At 40.8% G+C, this 27,915-nt stretch overlaps 1 protein-coding gene across 4 annotated transcripts in view; it reads left to right on the top strand.

Moving 5' to 3' along the window:
• Positions 1-27,915, top strand: part of LOC147008555 (sister chromatid cohesion protein PDS5 homolog B-like) — a 162,058-nt gene that overhangs the window by 72,839 nt on the left and 61,304 nt on the right. For all 4 annotated transcript variants that reach the window (XM_085864114.1, XM_085864116.1, XM_085864115.1 and 1 more), the window contains 5 exons: positions 8,236-8,362; positions 15,695-15,775; positions 15,897-16,037; positions 17,479-17,594; positions 22,117-22,211. In XM_085864114.1, the coding sequence (XP_085720240.1) occupies positions 8,236-8,362; positions 15,695-15,775; positions 15,897-16,037; positions 17,479-17,594; positions 22,117-22,211 (560 nt within the window). The remainder of the gene's footprint in view (positions 1-8,235; positions 8,363-15,694; positions 15,776-15,896; positions 16,038-17,478; positions 17,595-22,116; positions 22,212-27,915) is intronic.

Genomic DNA, 27,915 nt, shown 5'->3' with positions numbered 1-27,915 from the left:
GAGCACAATTTTTATATACCAATTCCCAAAACCGCTGGGAACACGTCTTTATATGGCAGTTGTAAGCTAGAAACACGTTAATTTATTTTTTTTGTCGACCGGAATACGTCTACAACGTCATTGGAATACGTCTACATACGTCGATGTGTGTTGTGACTACGTAAAGAATTGGTTCAAAGCACGTCAAATATAAGTTAGAAATAAGTTTCGCGTAAAAAAGACATTACCGCGACGTGTTTCGACTTATGAGTAGCTTATAAGTAGCCTTTGTGGACGTGTGTAAGCGTCCACATATCGTGTGTAAAACTTATCCCCATCGCATGCGGAACGTGTGTCATACGCCGAGTACGTCGTAAAATTTTGAACATGTGTAAAATTTCTTGACGTACTCTACTTACTACGACGTATGATAGCGTACTTTAGCGTTGTACTCACGTATACCAAACTTACTCATACCGTATTTGACGTGCCCCAACATTTTAGACACATTTTTCTTAGGTCGGCATACGCTGGCAAGATCGCCAAGGTGTGACCGCGATGTTGACACTTCCATTTCTACGGCAGTTATGATTGGAATCGTTGTGCGTCAGCCTTTTAATAGGCTACGTCACGACATCGTCGGCGATGCGTGTAACGCGCTATGCCTAAGTTAGACTATCGTTGGGCATCGGTTGTGTAGGCTGACAACAGGTTCAGCATTCGTTGGTATAAGTTATCTATAACACAACGAAACGTTCTGTGTCCGTTACCAATGTGTTATACATAAGACCAAGTCGCTATGAATACGTCTGAATCTTTAAAAAAAAACATCAAAAGTTCAAAATAAGCCAGCGTTTTACATACATTTTAATACGTTGCCATTGCTGGCTAAAACGTCAAGGTGTGACCGGGCCTTTAGGGGAACCAACTCTAAAATGTATCGACTTTTTTTCCGAAACTACAGTAGTAAAAATGAAAGCACTTAAAATTACACTTACTTTTGATGGTGATGATGGACAATATCGGAGGTTATTGAGATGATGTCGGCATCTCTGGCTTCGGGTCGTCAGGGTCATCAGATTTTGTGAAGGAGGTGATCTTTGTCTGCTTTGCCTTGTTCTGCATGTCCTTGTCGACCTCCGTATTCGGCCAGCGGTGTAGGTCAGATTTTTTGGTACTTAATGAACCGGCTTGACACAAAGCTACAAGAGGTCTCATATGAAAGATGGGGATCTCAGTAACTCATTTTGCCCTGTTGTCCTGATTTTTTGGTGTGTGGCCCATGAAATATTCACACCTGAAGGATACCCCCATTAGAAAATTTTGACCATTTCCGAAAATCAGTGAATTAGTCATAACTACAAAGCAATGCGCCCTGTTTTTACATGATTGGTTTTGAAATGTGCAGAATGAACAGGGGACGACTACTAATTACTTAATGGAATACGTCGAGATAAATATATGTACATTTGAGTGCTTTTAATAGAAAAAAGACGTAATTTCCGGACCGCTAACTTCGAAAATCATCAACTACAGAAACAAACATCTGCCAATTGCCATACTTTTTCTTTATTTTATATGTGTTCAGTTTACCATGTCAATATAATGAGAATATTTTGAAACAAATTTCTACTAGCAAATTATACGATATAGTGACTGAAGTTTGCACAAGTGATGTGATAACTATATGTTACACCAATACACATTGTTCTATGAGAAATGAACTAAAACATATTTTGAGCGAGTGTCCTCTATGTTCAACCATCACTGTCTGTGTCATTTTGGTCACCATGTGACAGTTCGTTGCCACACTGCCTGTCACTAGTGGCACACATGCACTCGTTAGTGCAAGGCAAACTGTCTTGTGAGCAGCTGCAGCTGTAGCTGTTGGTACATGGTTCACTACCATGGCATGAACACACAAGACCATCTAACATCTCCGCTGATGTGGATCCATCAAACAATGTGGGATGCAGCATACCTTCTCCTCTGTACCATCCATGACCCTCTGGTGTGGGAATTTCTGGATTTGCCAGGTGGGCATTCATCCATACTCGGGTTTGGTGAATGGATCTCTTCACATGTTCGAGAAAAGCTGGTTCGGACGGAGGCAACTTATGCACTGGGACATCTTTGGTCGCTGTGAGTTTCTCCCGAAGATCATTCAAATTTGTGTGTGCATCCATATATTTCCCTTGAGAATCATACATGCCACTGACTAAATGTGTTGAAGCAGCCACTGTCTCCTAGAGATCGTCAGTGGCGAGGACTTCGAGGTGTGGACCATTATTCTGAAGATGCAGTGTCTTCATAGCTTTCCATGCTTTCTTTTTACCATAGCCGAAGAATGCTGATACAGAGTCACATCCTGTCAGGGCATGGAACGCAGGAAGCTGGGTACACATTTCTGGAAGGAAGCTGTAACATATCTGATGAACCGGGATAAGCTTGCATCCTGCTGATGTTCTTTTCTCTATCCATATTTCGGCAGTGTCCCGCAACTGTGGAAAGTAGTGGACTGCTAAGACAAGCACATCAGTGTCTGCTGATTTGATTGTAATGGACCCACGCACATTGTTACGTCTGAACTCATCATCGGCATGCTTCACATGAAGAAATATCCGAGAATCTGCCTCTTCCTGTATTGATGCGAGTTGACTGTTATGATACATTCCTGCAGATGAAAGGCATGCTGTAAGCGAACCATCAGAGAAGCCACCAGCCAAATAGATCCGCTTTTCTTGGTGATCTAAAAGTTATTTTGCTGCTGGTGCATGTTGCGTGACGTGACTACAGATGAAGTGTGTCAAGGTGGATTTGTTTGATGATAGAGCCATGAATTTCATCCATTGTGGTACTGGGCGTCCAGCAATGACTTGGTAGCGTGTAGGAAGAGGGCTCTTTGTCTTGTAGTTTATGGGAAATTATGTGATTTTCTGAAATGGTCCAAATATTCAGATGGGTGTATCCTTCAAATGTGAATATTTCATGGACCGCACACCAAAATATGAGGACAACAAGGCTAAATGTGTTACTGAGATCACCATCTTTCATATGAGACCTGTTGTAGCTTTGGGTCAAGCCGGTTGATTAAACTCCTAAAATATAGCCCTTTATCGAGGTTTACCGCTGGCCAATATAAGGTGCCATGACAGCGTCCATTTCAGGCTTGAATTTCAAGCATCCTTTCCATGGTGAAAACCTTTCAAGATATGTGCCAAGTGTTCTCTTTCATGCTCCTCAACTTTATCTTATTTTGCCCTCCTCGCTTCAAAACAAACAAACAAATATTTTCGCTAAAATTAAATAAATACCATTAACTCATTCTGCTTCTCATTTCCTTCCTTCATTCATTCTTTATTTCTTTTTCTCATTACCTCCCAATTGAACCAACATTCCTCTTAATTTAATTAATTTGTTTCTTATTTTAAAAGCTTTTCGTAACATTTTGTAATGTTTAATTTGCCTTATTTCATGAAAACCCCACTTGTTCTTCCTCTTCATAACTCTTGACTGTCATGAACACCCCACAATTAAAAGACGAGCGAAAACGAAATCACGCAATATCATGCGATATCAAACTAAATACGCGATATTACGTGATAACAGTCCATGCGGCACGATACCGAAATGGCAACTGCATCTACGATGAAGGTAGCATTTGGCTGTAAAGTGAGACTGAGATGTGGGGTTGTGTATTCCTCCCATACCAGACCGTGACCGTGATAGACCCTTCCACCAGCAGCATGGAGCGGAATACCTTCTACCAAAAGGAATTCGATATTCGCCCATCAGCCGGAAAGCTTGTGGTAATAGTATTTTGGGAAGTTAACGGTTTAATTACCGTGGAATTTATTTTGTGTGGAAAAACCATTAATGCACAGGGCTTGTTATGCAATGAATCCAGACAAGCAATATTCATATGACAGCCAGGTATGCTGTCTCGGGGCATGGCTTCACTGCGTGTTAGTGCTGTCCCTCTCAATCAAGGCAAGTTTGACTGCCACTCACTGCAGGTGACACGGTGTGCAAAGTTCCAAATACTGCACTTATGTTCACTTTGTTGATCATTGATGTGCAAATAGCTGAGGTGAGCAAAATATGGTGAGAACAAAATTGATCCCATTTATTCCCATTAGTCGGTTAACTTTTCCAGTTCCAATGCCTCGATATTGATTTGCCAGTCCATGTTGCATTCATTATTTGAATCGCTCCAAATTTTTTACCGAGTCATTTTCCTATTAAATAATTTGCCATAGCATAGAATTTGGTGAGCAAATTGAATATGCTTGAGTGCTTTTCCATGTTTGTCATTGCATCAAATTAATTTTATCAAATCATGACATATCACAGTTCATGTCAGAGCTAAAATGGTTTTATTTTGCATTTTTTACAAAAGTAGTTTTGATATTTCTCAATTTTCCACTGACATCTTCATTTACTTGGTATCGATAAAGTTTAGTGATGCCATCCTTATGACCTCGCTTTTGTCCCTGCACCCAACGGGGCAATTGAGTAGAAATTTCCTCCTCCCGATGGCTGCCACCCACAGGGTTCGTCTCTGCTCTGTTTATTAAATGCTGAACTTCAAGCATGAAGCAGCACATACCATTTTTAGATCTTTAGTACAACTTGGCCATGGTCATAATCGAACCACCGACCTCTCAGATGTAGAGCGATTATGCCACAGCGTCTGGTAGAGGAATAGAGAGAGGTTGGATGTAAAGTTGGTCCTTTATAAAGCAAAGAAAATTTCTTGTTTCTCAAAACGTTGTTGCAAAAGTCGTTTAAATATTCAAAATACATTGATCGGCTTTACTGGAGGATTATTTTAAAGTTCTCTTCAATGGATTCTTGGGGGTTATCCTGTTGTGACACACAAGATCGCTCATCGTGCAATTGATTATGTAGCATTGACTGTATTGAAGGATAAATAATTGAAAATTATCCAGTAGAGCATATTTGAGAACAGAAAATCTTCTGGGTTTTGTGAGCTTCTTCTTAAGTCGGCTTTCAGGCCAACCTCAGATATAATTGATCCTCAGCTTCCAGTCCTCTCAGTCAAGCATTGCTGTTTGCAGTTCCTCTGTCTCCAGGTCCATTTTGTTCGCTTGCTTCAGTAACTTTAATCAAAACCCATTTGTGGTTTTCATAGCAACGCACGCCTGTGTGACGGGTCATATTGTGTATGAGAATGCATACAAAGTACAGCAGCTTTTGGCATTTTAAATTCTCCATAACAGGCTGTACATACATGATGACCCACTTAAGACCGAACCATTTGCAAGTTAGATAATTCGTACAAATGTAAAAGTATGAGGGTTGGTACGAAAGTAATGCCTCTTATTTTATTTCTCACCAAATATAATTACATTTACAATGGAAACTGGAAAGCATCCCAAAATGCAAAGCCCATCCACGTCCGCTTTGTACTCGAGCTAAATTTGACGAAACCAATAGCTCAAAAAAAAAGAAGTAAATTCATTAAATTGGTATTCTCCATATTCTCATAACAAACGTTTGTTGAAAATTTGATGACAAAAGCTCAAATGGTAAATAAATAAATACACACGGAAATGATTAAACATTTCAAATAATTGGCTGTCACATGCTAACGTGTGGCGGCCGGGCAAATAAGAGCTATTTCTACTCATTGTGTTTTTGCCCTTTCACATTTTGACCCAATTATTAATAAGTGTATCGATATTTATAAAGCAGGACTGTCTGTCCGTCTCTGAATTGCCCCCTTAGTTTTGCGGTAGACTTTCTGTGGAACCCTTTGGGGTCCCAGTGGGTTTCCTCAGGTGGGTGTGAAATTTCACGATTTTTTTCAATCCATTTATGATTTTGAAATTGCACCCGTACGTGGCTACTCTTTGTCTGCATGTAAACTCATTCACGGGTTCGGCATTAGCAGTTTCGCCATTTACCGCATGTGGAAACAGAGCCAGTGTGGAAAGCATGACTGATGAGTGTGAATACCATGGTGCCCGAAAGTTCCTTGCTTAGACACCTTCTCAATGTTGAACTGAAACATTTATTTTTGGAGATTTTGGTCTCCTACCCCTGTGTGTTTAGCACAGATAACTCGCAAGTCTTACTGTAATTAGAGCAAATGTGGATGTCGCCGAAACTCCGAAATTGACATTTAACAGTTCTTGTGCCTACGTTGAGGTTCCAAACCCTGTTCTACCTCTGCTTCCAACCCCAACACTGGCCTTAAGTGGCCAACCAAGGCTTGCAGATGAGCACATACTTTTGCCCTACTGGAGTATGGAGTGCACATACTTCAGCCTGAGCTCCGATAAACTGAGAAGGGTACTCCCACCCCGGTGGGTGGGAGAGGGTGGAGTTTGGGAGGGGGGGCAGGTGTGCCCGCAAGTTCTCATAATAAAGGTTTGTTGAACATTTGATGACAAAAGCTCAAATGCAAAATAATAATTACAGCCTCGACAGACACTGAAGCATAAATGGTCAATAAATAAACACGGAAGTGATTAAAATAAATAAAAATTGGCCATCTTGTGCTGACACGTGGAGTCGAGCTAATAAGGGCTATTTCTACTCACTGTGTCTTCCTTTACAAAATTATTTTTCCACATAGTCTCCATCGACTGCAATTCACTTGAATGATCACATCAATCCGACTGTTGCTTTCCAATGCCACTGTGGTTGCAGGCTGACCTCTTTGAGGCTAATCGTCTATATCGGTTTCCCAGCTGTTGAAACACTTTGCCCAACGTGTTTACAGTACTCACATGGTGACTCTCTACATGTGTCTGCATGGTGTTGGTGCATCAAGCATTGTTTCTTGCTCATCTTATCCAGCTGCTTGCACCATCCAATTTTTGCCATTTGTATCACAGGACTGTGTTGTGTGGTTATGTCCACAATCCTTCCCAGTTGAACCATCCTCTCCGCTCTTGACTTGTCATGCCTCCAGAATCAATCTGTGTTGTTTATTGGGCGTCATGCCAAGGACGGGTCCTATCCCCAAAAATAATAAAATAAAACACAACACCCACTCATGCACAACACTCGCACTCAACGGAACCTCCACCAATCACGAAACCCACACATCACCATGTCCAACCCGGACACGGAGACAGTCATGATCGTTCCCTGGAAACACAAAAACAGCAACGAGCACACACATGTTTAGTCACCCCCATACATACAATACCGGATCACGAGTGAATAAAAAGAGCAGAGCAGACCAACAATGATGCGATTGGCATTGTTGTTCAAGTTTGCACTAAAACAACACTCGTTAATTGGCTCCTCGCATCGGCACGTGACTGGAAACGAATTGTTGCTTTGGGAGTGAAAGCGGATATGTACTGAGGCTTGGGGCTCTTGGCTTGAGGAAGCTTGCTGGGAAGCGTGTGAAACGTCCCCTGAGGCCGGATCTGCTCTTGCTTGCTCATTACTGGATTGGAAGGGTAGATATATTATTTTCTGTTTGGATGTGCCTTTTTCTTAAAATAAAGTACATGTAGACCATTTATGTTTTATTAGCCCGTCTCTCGCTCAGCGGGAGACCGGGTTTTGCAGGTGTGTGTGTGTGTGTGTGTGTGTGTGTGTGTGTGTGTGTGTGTGTGTGTGTGTTTTTGGTTGGTTGTTATCTCCAGATGCGAGTTTTGTTTTTGTTGGGGTTAGCATACGGACGAAGAAGAAGAAGAAGGAGAGGTCCAAATACAAAGTGGACATGGATGGGCTTTGCATTTTGCAGGTGTTCTCTCATTGAAATTAAATTATCTAAAGTAAAAATTGTTCGATCGTTTTTGGAATGCCCCATCTTTTGAGGGCTTGCAGAATGGCCTTGAGGTACGCACACTCGCCTCAAAGCTGTCGAGCCAAGGTTAGAATCCCGACCCAGCTATAAATTGTCATCCGGTGTTTCACAGGCAGAGTGATTCATCAACTTGTGTGCCGTCCCTCGGATGAACGTTAAATTGGGTGTCCCATCTGCCGGCATTATTTGGTGGACGTTAAAGATACAACGGTGTCCTTCGTGAAGAGTAGGCGAGCTCTTGCCGGCACCATAAAGGAATTACAAATTCCTGCCCTGACTTCTTGTGTGGGAGTGCTGACCCTTCCAGTATTGTAACCCTAGCCATATAAACTGCTAAGGCAGCACTAACACTCTGTATAAAGCATGGTTCATGATCTCATGTATTCTTTGTGACAGGTATTTCCTTTGAATTTTTTTCCTTCGTGTTTTTTTAATATGCGATACGATTGTGTTTTATGCAGCAATGGACACAACCAGAAAGTGCACATCCACATGCTGGATCTTATGAGTTCAATCATAACAGAGGGAGACAGTGTATCTCAAGAATTACTGGATGCTATTTTGGTCAATCTCGTACCAACGCACAAGGTCACCCTTTTTGTATCTTGACTTGAATATCAACATGCGTAATGTGTTTTGTTGCATTCATTTGTCTTTTATTTTGTTCTTTCAGATTAAGACATAGGAGAAACACTTGCCATTATTTTTGATGCATACATCTACATTTTGTCTTATATGCTCAATCAATTCATCTAAATTCTTGTTATAATCACAAATACAGTACAAAGTAACCAAATCGGTTTGTTATGTGACCATGCATAGAGGCTCCTATGGAGTAATGATATGTACAAATGGGAAATGACTTTGTAAGTTGATGGCTTTGCGACCTGGTTATTGATATTCGGTGCAGGCATTAAACCAGAAAGAAAACGGTGAAATATCTTGCCATTCGTGTTATCTTGTTGTAAAGTGCTTTCTAAGTGGTTGCTTTGTGAGCATGTCGATGACATAGTCATACAAACACACAGGAATGTGAGAAGTGTTTATGATGTGGACAAAGTTTGTGAATACAAAAATTCCTTTTTAATGTTTTTCCTTTTAATACTTTGTACTTTTATTGTTCAGTTTTTTTTTTTTTTAACAGGCTTTAATGCTCACGAGGAGCTGCAACACAAATTCTGCTCGCACATATACAGACTTAATTGTTAACTTCATTCTATTCAAAACTTATTTTGAATTACATTTTAAAATGCTTCATCTCCCTTTACTCTTCTCTTAAAGGTTTTGCTCCCATGCAGCTTCTTTTTCTTCCCATCTCTTCTTTCACCTTCCCTGCCACCTCTACCATTCAGACTACAGTTCTGCAAGTTTCTTACTTGCAAAATTAACTGCTCACTTGATTCTATTCAAAACTTATTTTGAATGACATTTTAAAATGCTTCATTCCCTTTAATATTGTTGCGGTATTCGCGCCCGCCGGCGTGCGACGGCCACGTAACTCGAATCGCGGCACGTCGCCCACCGGACGGACAATCCAGTCGTGACCCTCTCGGACTAACGCCGGGAACCAGTCACGGGTGGACCTTTCGGTCTCACCGCGATCGAGCCAATCAGCCCCCGCGTGGGATAGGGTTGCTCGCCAAATTCGAACTACCTAAGTACCCACGCGGAGGGTAGACCGGGCGATCGCACCTCGCCGCAGGTCGACTTCGGACACGGGCCACTTAAGCGACCCGTTCCGTACTATCAGAATAACCGAGCGGTGTTATCGTCGACCTCGACGGTTCGATTAATTATCGGGCGTATTCAGCCCACTACCAACCCTTTACGTGAAGCAAGATGGGGATTCAATGGAGGAAAAGACGAAGCGAAGCGGGAAACAGTTCAACAATAAAGCACATTTATTCGCGGCACACGGGAAGCACACAAATACAATTCCACCACAAACCCTAACCCTAACACAAAAAAAAGAAAACACAATTCCATTTACACAAAAAGCAAATATAAAAGTGAAAACACAGTGCAGAGCTAATACCGACTACCGAGCACACGGCAACACTTATACAATTCTACTTCACAGACGGCGCCGACAACACATACCCAAAACCAAGGAAAAGAAATACCCTCAAGAATGAGGCAGGCCTGAGGCCGAGACCGGGTCGGGCCTACCCGTCTGGTGATGAGACGCGGAGCGGCGATGGCCCCGCAACCCGCGGGCCTCGTGGACAGTGCCTGGCTGGGGGTGGGAACGGGGCCCCCTTGGTCGCACTATCTCAGCGTGGGGGGAAACAGGAGGGGGTTGCTGATGCTCGGGGTATAGAGGATCTTTATTATCCCTGGTGTGCGTCTCCACCTCGGCCAGGTCGCGCTGCCGGCCTCCCTCGGGCGTGCAGCTCCTGGCACCGACGCGAGCACCCCCTCGTCCGACTCTCTTCAGCTTCTCCAGCCACTGCAGGCTTCGGGCTCCAGTCTTCCACACTCGTCCCCTCCGTTCCGACTCCTTCTCGTTCTCGACTCCTTCTCGTTCTCGTTTGCGACTCTCTTCTGACTGACGAACACCGTCCTTTTATCCCCCCGTAACTTCGCCTTTGACCCCCTCCCTTTGACCTTTCACCTCGCTCCCCATTGGCCCGAGAAAAAGTGGGCGTGAAGGCTTTTTGATCCACAAATTTGCATATATCGATCGTTCTGGGGGCGGGGCCAATTCGCCCCTCGCTCACCGATTGGACGGCAAAAAGTGGGCGTGTGTCGTTTTTGATCCGTTTTTGAAGCACAAAATCCGTGACTTTGTACACGCTGTTCGACGCGCGTTCTGCATGAGTCCAACACCGGTACCCACAGCGGGGCAAGAACGGTGGCGATGCTACGGTTGTGAGGTGTGCGTGAAGGTCGTGGCGGTTGTGGTGAAGCGGTGGTTGTGGTCGGTGGTTGATGTTGTGTTTGTGATCATGGCGGTTGGTCCAAAATAAAGATAGTAAAAGAAAAACGGCTATCCTGAAGAGTTGCAGCTCGCATAAATGACATGTATTCCCACTAGACAACGGGTTTGGGCCTAACTACACATGCACTTACCGAGATACCTCACCTAAGGGACCTGAATGGTGGTTTGCGAATCTGGTAACCACAACAATATTATTCCCAAAGACCTCGCTCCAAGACAGCTTCTTCTTTCTCCCACATCTTCTTTCACTTTCCATCCCAACAAATTTTACTAGAAGCCTCAGTGGAAAGATCCGTAACATTTGAACTGATACCTCAAATAATGGTGGTCCATACTGTTACTGAGAATGGAGGAATAGGTGGGGGTGGCAGGGACTCGCTCGCATAGTGAGGGCAGCAGGGACAGTGAAAGAAGAGATGGAAGGAAACACGGGATAAGTAAGGCGATGTAATGTGTAAGGCCTTAAAATCACAGGTACACGACCAAGTGGAGGTGTCGACAAACTCAAACTCAAAACCAATGCAACGCAACAAAATATGCATCTTCAGGGAGACACTCGAACAGATTCATGATCACCAGTCCAGGGAGCAAACGGCAACACCTGGACAATTCAGATCTGGTTCAGTATTCTTTGCTGTTTATTAAGGATTCACATAGCTGGAAAAATGATGTGCAATTGTTAAGAAATGGAAACTGGACAGTTTATAAGAAAATTCCAATTTTTATTGGCAAACGCTCATTGTAAAGCTCAAATCTGTTTCCATTCGTTACCACATCTACTTTGCCTTCATTTATTTATTCTGAAGTCATGGTGCATTAATACCTCAAACAGAATTGTAGTTATGCTTGAGGAATAATAATAAAAAATCGGTAAACATGAGACGGTCAATAACTTGAAGTATCTTCGTTCCTGGATTAACACAATTTACTCAGTATATCAAACAAAAGAAAACCGCTACTTGGAGAGCTTGCAACAAACTTTCAAGAATATGGAAGTCCACACTCTCTCATCATATCAAGGAACGACTGACTATTCATGGCAACAGTTGAGTCCATCCTGCTTTCTGGAAGTGAAGCATGGACCTTCACTGCAACCTATGAGAAGGAACTTGGTGGATGCTGTACTCGACTTATTTGTTAGGCTTTCAATGTCAATTGGTCTGAACATCGGACAAATAAAGAGCTCTATGGTTCTCTTCCAAGGCTGTTGGTTAAAATTAGAAGGAAACATCTCAGGATTATTGGGCATTGCTATCGCCACAAAAACAAACCTGTTTTCCATCATATACTCGGGACATCTAAACATTGAAGGCTGAAGCTGGACAGACCAGCTCTCAAATACATGAACATGTTGAATAAGGATATGGGCCTGGAGACAAAGGAACTGGACACAGCAATGCTTGATCAAGAGGACTGGAAGCTCAGGATCAATGTCATCCGAGTTTGAAGAGCCGACTTAAGAAGAAGAAGCTGGAGCTCGCTGCTAAACAGACAAGAGCAGCATGTTTGGAATACCAACCATCATTGCCAACACGGTTTCTCAGAAATCATTTACCCCCCCCCCCCCCCCCGCTTCAGATGCCATCCACAACCAGGAGCTCATTGTAAACTCTGATACAGTTGTCATTTCAAAACGATTATCTCATCGGCATCAGTTGTGTTTTAAATGCAGAAATTGAGGCTCATGGAAGAATCAAACGGCAGAGAGATGAGAAATGGTCACAATGGAAGAGAATGGCTTCAACAGGAGTTTGAAGAAACAGGGGACTTGACAGTGGAACAAATGGGCATTAGGACAGAACAAGGGAAACAGTGGGATAAGTCAGCCAAGGTCGTATTTTAGTCTTGTGAGGATCGAGGTATCATTGTTAGGTATGGTTAATCAGTGTACATTTATCATTTGTCATTAGGGCTTCAAGCATGGCTGAAGCCCTATTGAATTCGTTAGTATTATTATTATTAAAGGCGTTTTTATGTTCTACTGACCGATTTTGTGGCGGATCTGGAGGGAAAACTGTTGGATGAAATTCAACGAAACTTAACACCATAATAACTCTCCACCTGAAGTTTATACTATGAAACATTTGATGACGTAGGTCACGTGGTATGGCGGCCATATTGGATTTTATCCAAAACCTAAAAACATCTTCTCCAGAACGGATAACACGACAGCCTCAAACTTTTGCACACATTTGCATTGTTCCATGGGAATGTTAAGTTGTTAATTTGGTCGAAATCGTTACATAATTCATATGATTTAAAATGATGCCGATTCGCCTCATTAAATATGCAAAATATGCAAATGAGAGTTGAAAAAATTTAATGACAAATTAGATAGCACATAAACAGGGGACTCCCAATATATTTATACTATGTCTGTATTTGACCCCAGTGAGCCCCCAGCACCCCCCAAAGTTGAAAATCACCCATTTTTGAAATGTCATAAAATGAAAACAACACTTGGATGAAATTCAATGAAACTTAAACACGTAATAACTCTCCACTTGAAGTTTATACTTTGAAAATTTTGATGACGTAGGTCACGTGGTATGGCGGCCATATTGGATTTTCTCCAAAACCTAAAAACATCTTCTCCAGAAAGGATAACCCGACAGCCTCAATCTTTTGCACACATTTCCGACGTTCCATGGGAATGTTAAGCTGTTAATTTGGTCGAACTCGTTACATAATTTATATGATTAAAATGATGCCGATTCGCCTCATTAAATATGCCAAATATGCAAATGAGAGTTGAAAAAATTTAATGACAGATTTAGATAGTTCATAAACAGGGGACTCCAAATATGTGTATACTATGTCTGTATTTGACCCCAGTGAGGCCCCAGAGCCCCCCAAAGTTTAAAATCACTCATTTTCGACATGTCGTAAAATAAAACCGAAAGAAGATAGAGCTATAGTGACTGCACATTCTGGAAGATCGTTTAACGTCCTACAAGTACGCCATTTACATTAATATGCAAATGTGTAGTTATTGAACTTTTTTGGGACTTGAAACTTTGTGCAGCCTCGATTTGTCCAATGTGAAGTTTCTTTCTTTATCATGTATTGCTATCGGCTTTACAATCCTTCATTGATATAACATGAGGGACACCGTAGCGAGACCCCATTGCAGACTCAGTGCAAATTAAAATCCTTTGACGTCGGATGCACGGGTTGAAGCCCGGGATTACTGGTTTACCAGTTTTAATTATTATTAAAGGCGTTTTATGTTCTACTGACCGATTTTGTGGCGGATCTGGAGGGAAAACTGTTGGATGAAATTGAACGAAACTTAACAGGATAATTACTCACCACCTGAAGTTTATACTATGAAACATTTGATGACGTAGGTCACGTGGTATGGCGGCCATATTGGATTTTATCCAAAACCTAAAAACATCTTCTCCAGAAGGGATAATCCGACAGCCTCAATCTTTTGCACACATTTGCTACGTTCCATGGGAATGTTAAGTTGTTAATTTGGTTCAAATCGTTATTTAATTTGTATGATTTAAAATGATGCCGATTCGCCTCATTAAATATGCAAATGAGAGTTGAAAAAATTTAATGACACCCTTACATCGGACATAAACAGTGGACTCCCAATATGTTTATACGATGTCTCTGTTTGACCCCAGTGAGGCCCCAGAGTCCCCCAAAGTTGAAAATGATCCATTTTTGAAATGTCATAAAATGAAAACAACGCTTGGATGAAATTCAATGAAACTTATCCATTTAATAACTCTCCACCTGAAGTTTATACTTTGAAAATTTTGATGACGAAGGTCACGAGGTATGGCGGCCATATTGGATTTTCTCCAAAACATAAAAACATCTTCTTCTCCAGAAGGGATAACCCAACAGCCTCAAGCTTTTGCACACATGTCCGATATTCCATGGGAATGTTAAGTTGTTAATTTGGTCAAAATCGTTATTTAATTTATATGATTTTAAATGATGCCGATTCGCCTCATTAAATATGCAAAATATGCAAATGAGAGTTGAAAAAATTTAATGACAGATTTAGATAGGACATAAACAGGGGACTCCAAATATGTTTATACCATGTCTGGACTTGACCCCAGTGAGGCCCCAGAGCCCCCCAAAGTTTAAAATCACCCATTTTTGAAATGTCGTTAAATGAAAACAATGCTTTGCTGAAATTCAATGAAACTTAACACCTTAATAACTCTCCACTTAATGTTTATACTTTGAAAATTTGATGACGTAGGTCACGTGGTATGGCGGCCATATTGGATTTTCTCCAAAACCTAAAAACATCTTCTTCTCCAGAAGGGATAATACGACAGCCTCGAACTTTTGCACACATTTGCGAGGTTCCATTGGAATGTTAAGTTGTTAATTTCGTCGAAATCGTTGCATAATTTATATGATTAAAATGATGCTGATTCGCCTCATTAAATATGCCAAATATGCAAATGAGAGTTGAAAAAATTTAATGACAGATTCTGATAGGCCTTGAAGAGGGGATTCCAAATATGTTTACACTATGTCTGTATTTTACCCCAGTGAGGCCCCAGAGCCCCCCAAAGTTTAAAATCACCCATTTTTGACATGTCGTAAAATGAAAACTAAAGAAGATAGACATATAGTGACCACACATTCTGGAAGATATTTTAACGTTCTACAAGTTCGCCATTTACATTAATATGCAAATGTGGAGTTATTGGACTTTTTTGGGGACTTGAAAATTTGTCCAATGTGAAGTTTCTTTCTTTATCATGTATTGCTATGGGGTTTTCAATCCTTCATTGATATAACATGAGGGACCCCGTAGCTGGACCCCATTGCAGACTTGAACTAACTTTCTAACTCGGAAAACCCATATCATGTGACAGGGTGATAGTGTTGAAATTTGTTAAAATGGAGGCACGCCTTGAAGCCCGGGATTACTGGTTTACCAGTTTTAATTTATCTTATGGTTGTGATCAAATTAGTTGTTTTTTTTGAATTTGCAGAATCTGAACAAACAAGCTTATGAGCTCTCTAAAGCTCTCCTGAAGCGAACTTCTGAAGGCATTGAGCCTTACATCACCAATGTATGTTGAACTCTTTTGTGTGTTCTTTTATTCCATGTGCTTGAAGTGCTTTTTGTGATCATGATTTTTGGACAAAGACTAACTATCTTTATCTTCTGCCTACCCTGCTGCATATCTGTAGTTTTTCAATCAGGTGTTGATGCTTGGAAAAACATCAGTGAGTGACCTCTCTGAACATCTGTTTGACCTTATCCTTGAGTTGTATAATGTCGACCCACACCTACTGCTTTCAGTGCTACCTCAGCTGGAATTCAAACTCAAGGTTTGAACTGTTTGGATCACCATCTCCATCAAAGCACTGCTTGATAAATTTAAAACGTGTCTTTGTTGCATGGTCCAATATAATTGGTGTAGTTGAGTGTACTTTAACTTTATGGATAAATTGCCATGATTTTCCTGCTTGTCATTTGAATAAAATACTCAGTATGTCCATTTGATAGTACTGTTTTCTCCTGCCTCTAAAAGGTGGTGTGGGAAGAGAAAGTTCAAGCACTCAAGTAACAAAACGGCTCTTTGCCCATCCATTTCACAATCAATAATACTGGAGTCAGATGTGATTTCAATATTAATTTCATTTTCTAATTCTGAGCTTATTTTATTCAGGAGGCCAGAAAGAAAGAGAGAAATAGCATTGCAACTTCGTAAAACGACTGCTTATCAATAACTTCAAGATCCCACGAATGTCCTCAAGGGCCCCAAGCCCCCAGGATTGCTAATCTGGGAATGAATACAGGACTTTTGAAATGACGTATGAATGCTCACGAGGCCTTTCACACATGCGCTGTATGTGCATTTTCAGCGACTCACTGCCACTAGCCGGGGCACTTTTAACCTGCTGTTGCTCACGCGAAATCTGTAATTCAAGTAGCCTTTTTAACAAAATGTAATTTAATATAGTCAGAGGCACACCCCAGCTTTCTCTCAGGTACTTTTTCCAAATATTTTGGCTTCTTTTAGAATGTTAGTGAGCCATTTTAGGTAACAATCCTTACCACGCACACACGGTAGCAGTTCACATGCCTCAAAGATCGCTGTTTATAGGGGTTTCTGCGCATGCGCGCCATGCATTCTGGGGCGAATTACGTGATTTTTTAAAGTTCCGTATTAACATTGACCGAGAGATTTTACCACCAACCCATCTTTACCACGAGTCCATGTCATGGGGTGATTTGAAAATAATAAAAATGAAACGGTTTGCAATACTTGTAATCAATTTAACTTGCATTACCAGCCTCTTAAAATACAAGTAGACTGGCAAACTCAGCGATGTGGCACCCTCCTCCATGTCATACTCCTTTTGCTCCAGTGTTCATCATTATGCCATAACAAGACATATTTTTGTTCAGAAATACATTATTCAACATAAATAAAACTTGCTCAACATTGTTGCCCACAATCATCATTTTGAAAGTACAACACAAATGAGCCTATGAAGGGATTGGTGTATATTGATGAAGAAAGATGATTTTGGAAATCATTGTTTATTTATATCAGCGGTGCTAATTAATTTAATACCTAGTTAACTGAAGTTCCTTGCAGTTTGCTGGGAATATGGCCGAGAGTTTATTTTTATGGCATGCGACCATGTCAGTGTCTTGGAACTTCTGTTTTTGTTGTTCGAGTATGTTGATCTGTAACTTCCTTAGAAATGTATCTTCGTGAACTCTGAGGCCTTATGTTTTGTTACTTGGGTTGCCTTTCAGAGCAATGACAATGAAGAACGTCTGGCTGTCGTTAAGCTCCTCGCAAAAATGTTTGGGGCAAAAGACTCTGAGCTCGCCTCACAAAACAAACCACTGTGGCAGTGCTTCTTGGGACGGTATGTGGGTCGTTGCGGGAAGATGGCAGGGTTTGGGGTCATTACTTTAACATTTTTTTGTGATGTATGATGTTGAAATCTGTAGAAATGAAACATATGGATCCCCTGAGTTGTTTCCGTCCTTGCTTTTATTTATCCCAGGTATGCCTACCTGGCACTTTTCTGACTGGTTCAATGAAAAGATGTCTTGTTGTATTTCACAAACATATTGCATGTCTATCTGTGAATGTCAACGAGGATGTAAAATGAAGTGAACCATGCGAAAAATTGATCTTTTATAACACGTACTTGTTGTTGCTGCTGTCATAGTAGCTGTGGTTGTTGTTTGTGTGCTCCTTTCGTGTATTTTTTAGATCCTCGTGAAAGATCTCTAAATCTTGCTCACGTTGTTGTTCTTCATCTTCTTGTGGACTTTTTTGTTTCACAGCCTACAGTTTTCATCGAAACTTCCTGAAACCTGGTGTATATATGTAAAAATACCCTGCGCAGACAGTAATCATCTCCGATTTTGAAAATTCCTCCTAGAAAAAAAGTTATGACGTCAAAATATCTCCGCTAATGGAAATCGCCTAAAAAATTATCTCCGAAACTTGGCAAGCTTTTTGAATTCTGTTTGCGGGAGTCAAGAACAGGGCATTAGCAGAGATGAATTACCGCACATATGATAGATCACTATGACGTCATATCAATTTTTATGACATCATTCCTATTTTTTGACATTTTTTGTTTCACAACCCAGAGTTTTCATCGGATTGTCATGAAACTTGCCATGTATATGCAGAAAGCCCACGCGCAGGCATTAACCATCTCCGATTTTGGAAATTCTTCCTAGAAAAAAAGTTGACGTCGTAATATCGCCGGTAATGGAAATCGCCTATACCATTATCTCCGAAACTAGGCAAGCTGTTTGAATTTTGTTTGTGGGAATCAAGCCGGGCATTAGCACAGATAATTCATCGCAAACCTGATACATCACAATGACGTCATATTCGTTTTTATGACGTCATCATTAAGAGGACGAGGATCTTAGCTCATTTGAGCTTGTTATGCATAGTTTTCTATTGCTTTGAGAAATATTACTACGAGGTACACGGGTGTCTGTAAAGTCCTTGTGCAACTTTGAAAATTTTATCACTTTTGATGTACACATGACAAAAACAAACTATAAATGGTGCATGAGAGCATAACCATGCAGTTTTTACTCAATACAGTTCAAATTATTTTTATGCTTCAACATGACAGCCATCTTTCGTATAGATCATTCGATCTGATTCTCCAACTTGTTGAAAACATTCTCCAGTTGCTGCTGAGTAATTTAATGAATTGTATTTGCAATCATAGCCCTAAATTCATCCAAAGAATGTGGTTTTGATGAGTAAACTACGGTTTTACATCGCCCCATAAAATGTAGTCCAATGGGGAAAGGGTCAGGTGAAATAGGTGGCAGGGCAATTGATCCACGTCCACCAATCCACTTGTCTGGGAAGACATCTTGAAGAACCGTGGCAGGGAGACTAGTCTTGCTGGGACAAGGTGATATGTGAAATAATCGTCGTAGTTGGGGAACAAACAAATTCTACAACATTGCAAAGTTACGTTCACCATTGACTGTTGCTTCTTCCAAAAAAAGAAAGGACCAATGATGCCTGAGAAAACACCAGACGTTGACGTTTGGTGAGTCTCTTTAATGTTTCCAGGATTATTGAGGTTTTTCTGTCCCTTAAATGCGGTAATTGTGGTGGTTAACTTTACCACTGATGGAGAAGGTACCTCATCAGAAAGTGTCAACTCATCAAGAAACCCATTGGAATTGTGGATTTAACAACAGCATCGACAACAACATTAACATTAACAAATGTGATGAATTATGCTTTCATTTGGCATTTACAGGTTGTGTATTTCATGTGTACATCAAAAGTTATAAAAGTTAAACATTGCACAAGGACTTTATGGACATCCTCAATATAATATAATGTCCTTCTAAAGGGTTTCTGCTGTCACAGAATAATACATGTTACTGTTGGAACCACTACATTAAACTCCCCATTCCTGCTACTTCTTCAATCCATCTGTGAAATCCATCTGTGATTCAATCCAATCCAAAAAAAGGATTAAGTTGTATTGGTCACTGGCTTTGAAACGAATACAATTTTTTAGTATGGACCCGAGATATCAAAAAAAGCTACATATCAAACAAACAGTTTCAAATGGAGCACCTCACTGCCTTTAGAGCATTTAAATTGCATCAGAGGTGGCAATAAATGCGAATCGTTGCTCCCAGCTTGCTGGCTCGATGACAGAAGACGCCATTTTCATTTTTGCTGTCTCCATTCCTACCCTGTTTAAGATCCTGTGTGGGCATGGGCAACTTGCTAGTCTATTTAAAGAGGACTTTTAAAAGGGCATCTTTATGATTAATAGGACACAATTTTTTGTTGCAAGTGAATGAAAATCGATTGTTAGCTTTCCAACGGGATCATTTTTATAATTAAACGACAGCAGGAACCCTTTAGAATGAAATGTGACACATGGACAGACGCCTCCCCTTTTAGTATTATATATTTATTATTACCCCACACACACAAAGCGAAAAATGGGGTTCAGCAATTGCTTCATGTCTGTCTGTCCATCCGTCTGTCTTATCAGTGTATGATCGTCAGTTTATGATCGAGGAACAACTTATCTCATGTTATATTTTGAACACGAATCGGAACATGAATAGGAAGACCAGTCTGTCATTTTACCGTACCTTGGCTCAGAATTCATCCTGACTGCATATGCACAGAGAGGAGTGAGATTATATTTTTTTAACTCTGTCTGCCTGCCTGACTCTTAAACAAAAGCATTCCAAACAGGAAACTTACTGTTTGGAAGGACGTTATAAATGACACAAACAAAAAGCACGAAGAACTAATGTAACGTGTTATATAGGGTGTTGTAATCGACACTGGGTAAAATGTTGGTAAAACCCAGAATTTATTGATTTATACTCCTTTAAACTTCTTTCAACCTTAATTTAAATTTAATTATACGCTTGAACAATGTAGAACACAAATCACTTTCATAATACTTGCAATAACCATGCAACATATCAATATACCGTATAGCATTAGAGGGTGTGGCATGTGTATCTGGGTGAAGAAAACGCTGACATAATGGCTATGTTCTGATCAATAAAGCCTCCATCTCCTAAATTTCAACTCAACATCGTCTTGTTACATTGTATCAGGGTGATTGATGTATAAGACTGCTTCAGTTGTGCTAAACTTTTGGACTTATTTAATGATCTTTATAATCATTATTTTGGTAAAATTGAAGTACAGGAGGGCCTTGCCATTCGTGGGTTTCCCCTTCTGGATTTGCTCGATCGCGTTGGATTTATTGAGACAAGCTTTGCGGATTGCGGTCAATGCGCTCGAATAATCGTTGGTTGGCAAACTATTTTCCACATTTATGCACCTAATTAACATGGGCCGTTAATACAATAACCCCCTCGAACCCTCCCGTCTCCCCCACCCCTCCCCCACATCACCATAATCGCCATCAACTCATCTTTCTCATTGCCATCATCAACATTGTCATCGCATTATTGGATCAAGAGTTATCATCATTATTATTAAAGGTAAATTAAAATCTTAATAACTCAAGAAAATGTACTTTATTTTATGTTCTTGATCACTCCAAATCCTTGATCTTGATCACCCCCATCCAAATCCTCGATCTTTTCTACCCCCGATAATCCACCCATGCCCACTTCCTTCAATTCTCCTGCTTTCCTTCCTGAAAGTCCCTGTAATGTCCATCTTCTCCTCGCCATGTTCCCCGTCCCATCCCCATCCCTCTCCCTTCCACAGTTCACCTGTGTCTGTTCCCCAATGTTTTGTCCCTTCCACTCCCACCCCTCTTGTCTCATGCCTCCTTGCTGTGAGTTGTGTGTTAGCTCTCATACGAGCCTCGACCAAGGTATACACTCTTTTATTCAGGAAAATGAATAGCACAAAAACAACTCACAAACATGTTCATTAAGGGTACACTTTGGCCAAATTTTAAAGCTGAAGTCCCTAATCTTATTTTCCCTATTACCCCCAAAGTTTGCAGATTTGCGGTTCACGGGGATTTTCAAGAATGTAACCCCCGCGAACAGCAAGGCTCTCCTGTATATACTTGAACACTGCACAGGGTATTGTGTTCTATGAACTCTCGTTGGCTGTTTATTTATGTTTATTCTTCTTTTATTACTTTTTATTTGCATTTATTTATTTAATGTTGAATTGTACTCTTACATTTCTTTTTTTATATGCTTGAAAAGAAGAAATGGTATAAAATTTATCTTTAAAATAATTTATTAAATGGATTTCATTTTGTAAATTTTTTATTATTATTATTATTATTATTATTATTATTATTATTATTATTATTATTATTTCTAGTATCTTCCTTTTTTTGCAGGATATTACTCCTTTGATCCAAAAATCGGGTTCATGTTAATTTTTCAACATTTGTCCACATTTTATTTCTGCAGCTTTAATGATATTCATGTTCCGGTTCGCTTGGAGTGTGTGAAATTTGCAAGTCACTGCCTCACGAACCATCCTGAACTCACCAAGGACTTAACTGGTACGTGGGAATTTTATCAGAATGCATCATTGAATACTCTAATCAAACAATTTGGACATTGCATTGTGACTGAATTATAACTTTTTTTTGTTTTTGAAGTCCCTCTAATATGATTTGCATGAAGCTTTATGATAACTTTTTTATTTTGTGTTTAAAATGAACAGTTGCAATATATGACATTTCTATGTCAAATTGACCTTCGGTTGACAAATCTATGCAAAAAATTTATTTTATAATGCTGTTGCCATTGAAAGAAAATCTTGTTTCTGACATATGATGTCACGACAATCACGGTATAAAGAAATATTGTCACAATGAAGAAAATAAATTAAAAATGAATCGTCACGGTTAGAACATGCGATGAATGAGTGGTTCAGAAACCATGCTCATCGATTTTTCGCTGAAACACTTATCAACGATATCTCACAAAAGTGGTTGAATCGTATAATTTGCTATAAAACCGTGATGGGAAATGAGGAAAGTGTTTTTCTTTATACCATCATCGATTTTTAAAAAAAAAAAATTTCAAATATAAAATGTCGAGGCTCGTACAAAAGCTAACACATAGGACGTATATCAAGGGTAGCAGGAGACAAGATGGGTGGGAAAGGGAAGCACAAAACAGTAGGGAATAGGGCGGGGTAAACAAGATGGACACTTCGGGGCTTTCAGGACCTTGCACTACAGGGACTTTCAGGAAGGAAAGCAGGGAATTTGAAGGAGGTGTGTTTGGGGTGGATTAGTGGTTTTGGATGGGAGAAGATGAGAGATGGTGGTAAACATCTGTTTTGAAGATCTGGAGGGAAGAGTAGGATTGAAGAGAGTGTAAGAGTTTGTTCCAAAGGTGGGGTAAAAGAGGAATAAAAAAATGAAGGTGAGCAGTGATTCTTGATTTTGGTAGTTTTACCAGAAGGGGATTGCTGGTGGACCTTGAGCGAAATATGGTGGGGACAAATCGCAGACAGAGCGGGGGGGGGGGGGCGAGACTGCCTGCAGTGAGAGACCCAAAGATTCAGCCTCATTGCGGGAGATAGCAATGATCCAAAATGCCTTGGCTTCCACAGCGTGAAGCCGAGAAAGGTGAGAGGCAGGGGCATCAGCCCAGAAGGGGAGAGCAGTACCTAATCAGGCTGCGGATGAAAGCTCTTTGTATGTGGTCAGGAGCTCAGGTGTGCCAAAAAAGGACTTTTCATGATGGAGGATGCCCATTCGGTGACTGGTTTTTGAGGCCAGCTTGGAAATGTGGCTTTCCCAGGAAAGATCATGGCAGATAGTGAGACCCAAAGGTTTGAATGAAAGGACTTCTTCAAGAGGATTGTTGAGAAAGTCTATGGGAGTGGGGGGGGGGGTAGTCCAGACGGTCCTTTCTGAGATACATAGAGTGTGAGATTTGTCAGGATTGAAAGACACGTTCCAAGTGTTCAACCAGCTTGTGATTTTATCCAGATCTGCAGAAAGTGAAGAGGCTGCTGCTTGCAGATCTGAGGGATGACATGGTATGGCAGAGGGTGGAGTCATCAGAAAAGAGATATTGAGGATTTTCCAGAGAGTCGGAGAGATCATTCATGAAAACCAGAAAAAGAACAGGGCCCAGAACGCTGCATTGAGGAACTCCAGCCTGTACAGGAAGACGGGATGAGAGAACTCCATTGAGGGCCACACGTTGACTGTGACGAGAGAGGAAGTCTACGAGCCATGAGTGGAGATTGCCTTGGATATCATAGGAAGAGTGTTTAGTGAGCAGGCAGGGTGCCAGACCGTATCGAAAGGTCACGATATGTCTCGGTAGATGGCTCTGATCTCATGTCTGGCATTGAGGACCTCCATCAATTGTTGGGAAAGCAGGAGCAGCAGGTCCAGAGTAGAGTGACCTGGTTTGAAACCAAATTGATGATCTGAAATCGGGCCGTTGGAGAAGGAAACAACAACCATCAACTAGAATCATCTGATTGACGAAATGAAGTACACACGGCCCTCCATATCCAAGAGGGTTACATTCCTGGAAAAACTCGCGAATGCGGATATCTTTGTTTAATAGGAAAAGGGTGTTGGGTTCCCGGTTCAGACTGAACATAAGGGGGAAAAGGTAACTGTTTAAGAGTAATGTTTAAAGTAGATAAAGGACAATACATTGTACACATAACATTGTGTTAATATTGAAGTTTGTTGATGATGATGATGATGATGATGATGTGATAATGATGATTGTGGAGTTGGAGTGCAAGTCAGAACAATGATTTGTGCCCACTGCAGACAAACTCACACCCATAGTCAGCCTGTCTGAAACGTTCATTTTTTTGCTCAACCTCATCACTTTCTTCTGCCTCTTTCCAGCAGACTCACCTTCCCCACACATCTTATGTTTAATCACCTTATGAGCCCATGGATAATGATGATAAAATTTAAGGATAACAAATCGAGAGGCATGGCGAGGTGTTTGTGGTTTGCGAACCAAATACAGTACTGTACAGTATCAACATCTGTGCACCTCCCCCTCATGCCTCCGGGGTTGGAGGTTGGGTGGGTGGTCAGGCGACGTCGGGATTGGGTGGTGGAGAATCGCAAACTCGCTAATACATGGGTCACGAATGTGGAATCCATGTATACATTTTCCAATTCATGGAAAAGCGAAACTTGTGGATACTGAGCGTTTTCAGATGTTGTAAAAGCTGGGCTTTCACAAATGTATCCTTTTTAATGAACCATAAAACATTTTAATTGGGTTATTGTTCAGGGTACCAGCATGCAATGGCCTACTTCTTTTTTTCCAAGGAAAGGTGGGATCTTTAATTTACACAAGTGAGAGATGGCAGAGGCGGTAGCTGGTTTGATGTCTGCAAAAGAGAACACATTCATTGATGCAACGCCCTGCCTGTGAAGAATCAGGACGACAGTTTGTAGTTGGACCAGATTCAACTTCCAGACTTGACAGCTCAAAGGCGAGTCTGCTACCATTGAGATATATAGTGAACCCCAGAACATAGTATCCAAATGTTTTTTTTTTCATATTAACATTAATATGTAAATTAACTTATTGAGGCACAATTCTCTAATGCACATTGGTGTTCGAAGAGGTCTTTCATGGAACAAGAACATGTATGTTATCCCGATTTGGATGTTTAAGCTGCTTGTACAGCTCGCTCAGAGAGGTGCGAAAGACTTCAGTGCCATGCCAGCACAGCTTGATATTAGGTTAGGGATATGTTGTCGTATTCACAACTTTTATCAAACGTGGCAGAGAGTTGTGTTTTTGTAATAACTCAGGTCTGAGTGATACGGTGAATTGAGCGGAGGCTGGAAACACCATTGGCTGCGGAAAGTGTTGGTGCGTTGATATAAATTGTTTAAAAATAACGATACCATCTTCATTGTCATAACACAGCCTCTTTTGAAGGTTTTGGTCGAAACATTTCAAGAAAATAGACAATATTTTCCCAAACTTGCCCGTGATCTTGTGTCCCCAATACATGAAAAACAGCGAGTATTTGGATGTGATGCTTGTCCGAGAAACGAAACTGTTTGAATACTTGATGTTCCTATGATTCCGTCTTTGACGGCCATTTTTACTGTTCTCGCTTATTTGCCACGGGCAATGATCCTACAGAGGAAATCTGAGTGCAGTGGTACACGGGATGCATTTGGATATTCCCTCTCGCAGCTATTTTTGGCCGTTGGTATTAAGTTCCAACATTGCCATTCCATCTACAAATTGTATATGCAGATGTAGAACAATAACATGTATGTTATCCCAATTTGGACGTTTAAGCTGCTTGTACAGCTCACTGAGAGAGGTGCGAAAGACTTCAGTCCTCGAAAAGATCCTCGATCTTTTCTACCCCTGTTAATCCACCTCAAACCCACCTTCTTCAAATCCCCTGCTTTCCTTCCTGAAAGTCCCTGTAATGTCCCCATGTTCCCCGCCCCATCCCTCTCCCGTCCTCAGATCTAATGTCTCTGTTCCCCACTGTTTTGTCCTTCCCACTCCCACCCCTCTTGTCTCATGCCCCCCTTGCTGTGCGTTGTGTGTTAGCTCTCATACGAGCCTCGACAAGGTATACAAAAAAAACAAACAAAAAAATAGAAAACTTCCATCAGTTTCTCCTTCTCACAAGCAGCTTAAAAATGTTTTGCATCTAAGATGACATTAGTACCTTTTAAATCCGTGCTTTGAAAGCATTCCGTCTCTGAGGAACCTTTTCATTATTTTGTGGAGCTCGTATCTCATCATGTCACAATGATTGTATTTGTGCAAATGGTGCCCAGACTAATATTGCAGCACGAGCCAAAAAGCTGACAGAAAATATGGAAAAAGTGTATTTTGTGTGCAAAAGTTTGCTAAGTACACCAACAACAACCATTTAAACGCCATTTTCCCTGCTAAAGCAGGGGTTAGCCTGCGATTGTACACCAATTGGTGAAAATTGACTGCTTAAGATCGAGGAGAATTAAATGCTGTTTCCTGTATTTTTTTTCTTGTGTCTGCTTCTTGCTTCCACATGAACTTCGCTCACTTCTTGTCATTAGCATCTGTTATGTTATCTGTCATTAATCTTAGGAGGTGCCTGCAGACGATTTCTGAGGCTCAGCAAGCTTGCTACCTTGGAATAGCCGTTTTTATCTTCTGCTACATGTCAGACCGAAGTAATCGATACTGTTAGTGTGCTAGCTACATATCTATCATAAATAACAGCATCCTCGCCATGCATGACCAGTTTTAACCCAGTGGGAAAGTTTTTATTTTATTCTATTTAAATGGTGCCAAAATGAACGTTTTTTTCACTCATCGTGAGATCAAACAAACTCCAAAAACACTCAGTACGATCAAAGCTCCATGGACACTCTCTGCTTATTGCATGCATTAAGGCCTCAAATCTGCACACCGTGGACCCTCATTGCAGTTTTTGTCACAGTGACCTTTCAATTGCTCACTGTGGAATTTTGTCAGAAAAAGAGCAAGCGGTGGGCTTGAGAGATGAAGGTTGTTTTTTAATGTTTAACAGAGTTTCTTTGCATTGTCACTTGTGTTTTTATTATCCCCTAAAGTCTGGATGCATACATCTACGTTATTTTTGATGCACTTCATTGTGCTTTTAAAGAGAGGAATTTGAGTTTCTATCGAACGTCTCTCATATTCTTGAGTTATTGACGCCATTCAGATTGGCTCTTGTTTGCTTGTTATTTTATTATCCCCACGATTTTTGAAAAAAACAGAAGGGATATTGTAATCGGGTCTGTCTATCTGTCTGTCTGTCTGTCATACTATCTTCTCCTAAACATTTGTGCAGAAATTTACCAAACTTCGTCGTCGTGATTACAACATGGCAAGAAAGTGCGAGAGTATAATCATTTTGGCCCCCACCCCCTGGGGTAGGTTCAAAAGGTCAATATGCAGTTTTATTTGGCAAATTTTAAAACATTTTAAAATGAAACTTTGTGTGTGCAATCAAAATTGGGAGGAAAGATGAAATATGAAACTTATTATTATTATTATTATTATTATTATTATTATTATTACTTTTCAATTTGCCCCCCTGTCCATGCTCCAAGGAATGGGGACTTGGGTCACAGGGGTCAAAATGGGAAAAAATTTAAACTCAAAATTTGATATTGGGTCATTCCTGGTGGAACTTTTTGCCATATTTCAACATTGCTTTCGGTGGGAAGTGTGGTCATTTTCAATGGCATGCCATTGACTTCACTCTCA

The sequence above is a fragment of the Eptatretus burgeri genome, chromosome 18 (genome assembly GCF_056783735.1).
Source record: "Eptatretus burgeri isolate ZD-2024b chromosome 18, Ebu_testis_v1, whole genome shotgun sequence".
Taxonomy (NCBI): domain Eukaryota; kingdom Metazoa; phylum Chordata; class Myxini; order Myxiniformes; family Myxinidae; genus Eptatretus; species Eptatretus burgeri.
The sequence above is the reverse complement of the archived record's forward strand: the minus strand, read 5'-3'. Positions and strand labels throughout refer to the sequence as shown.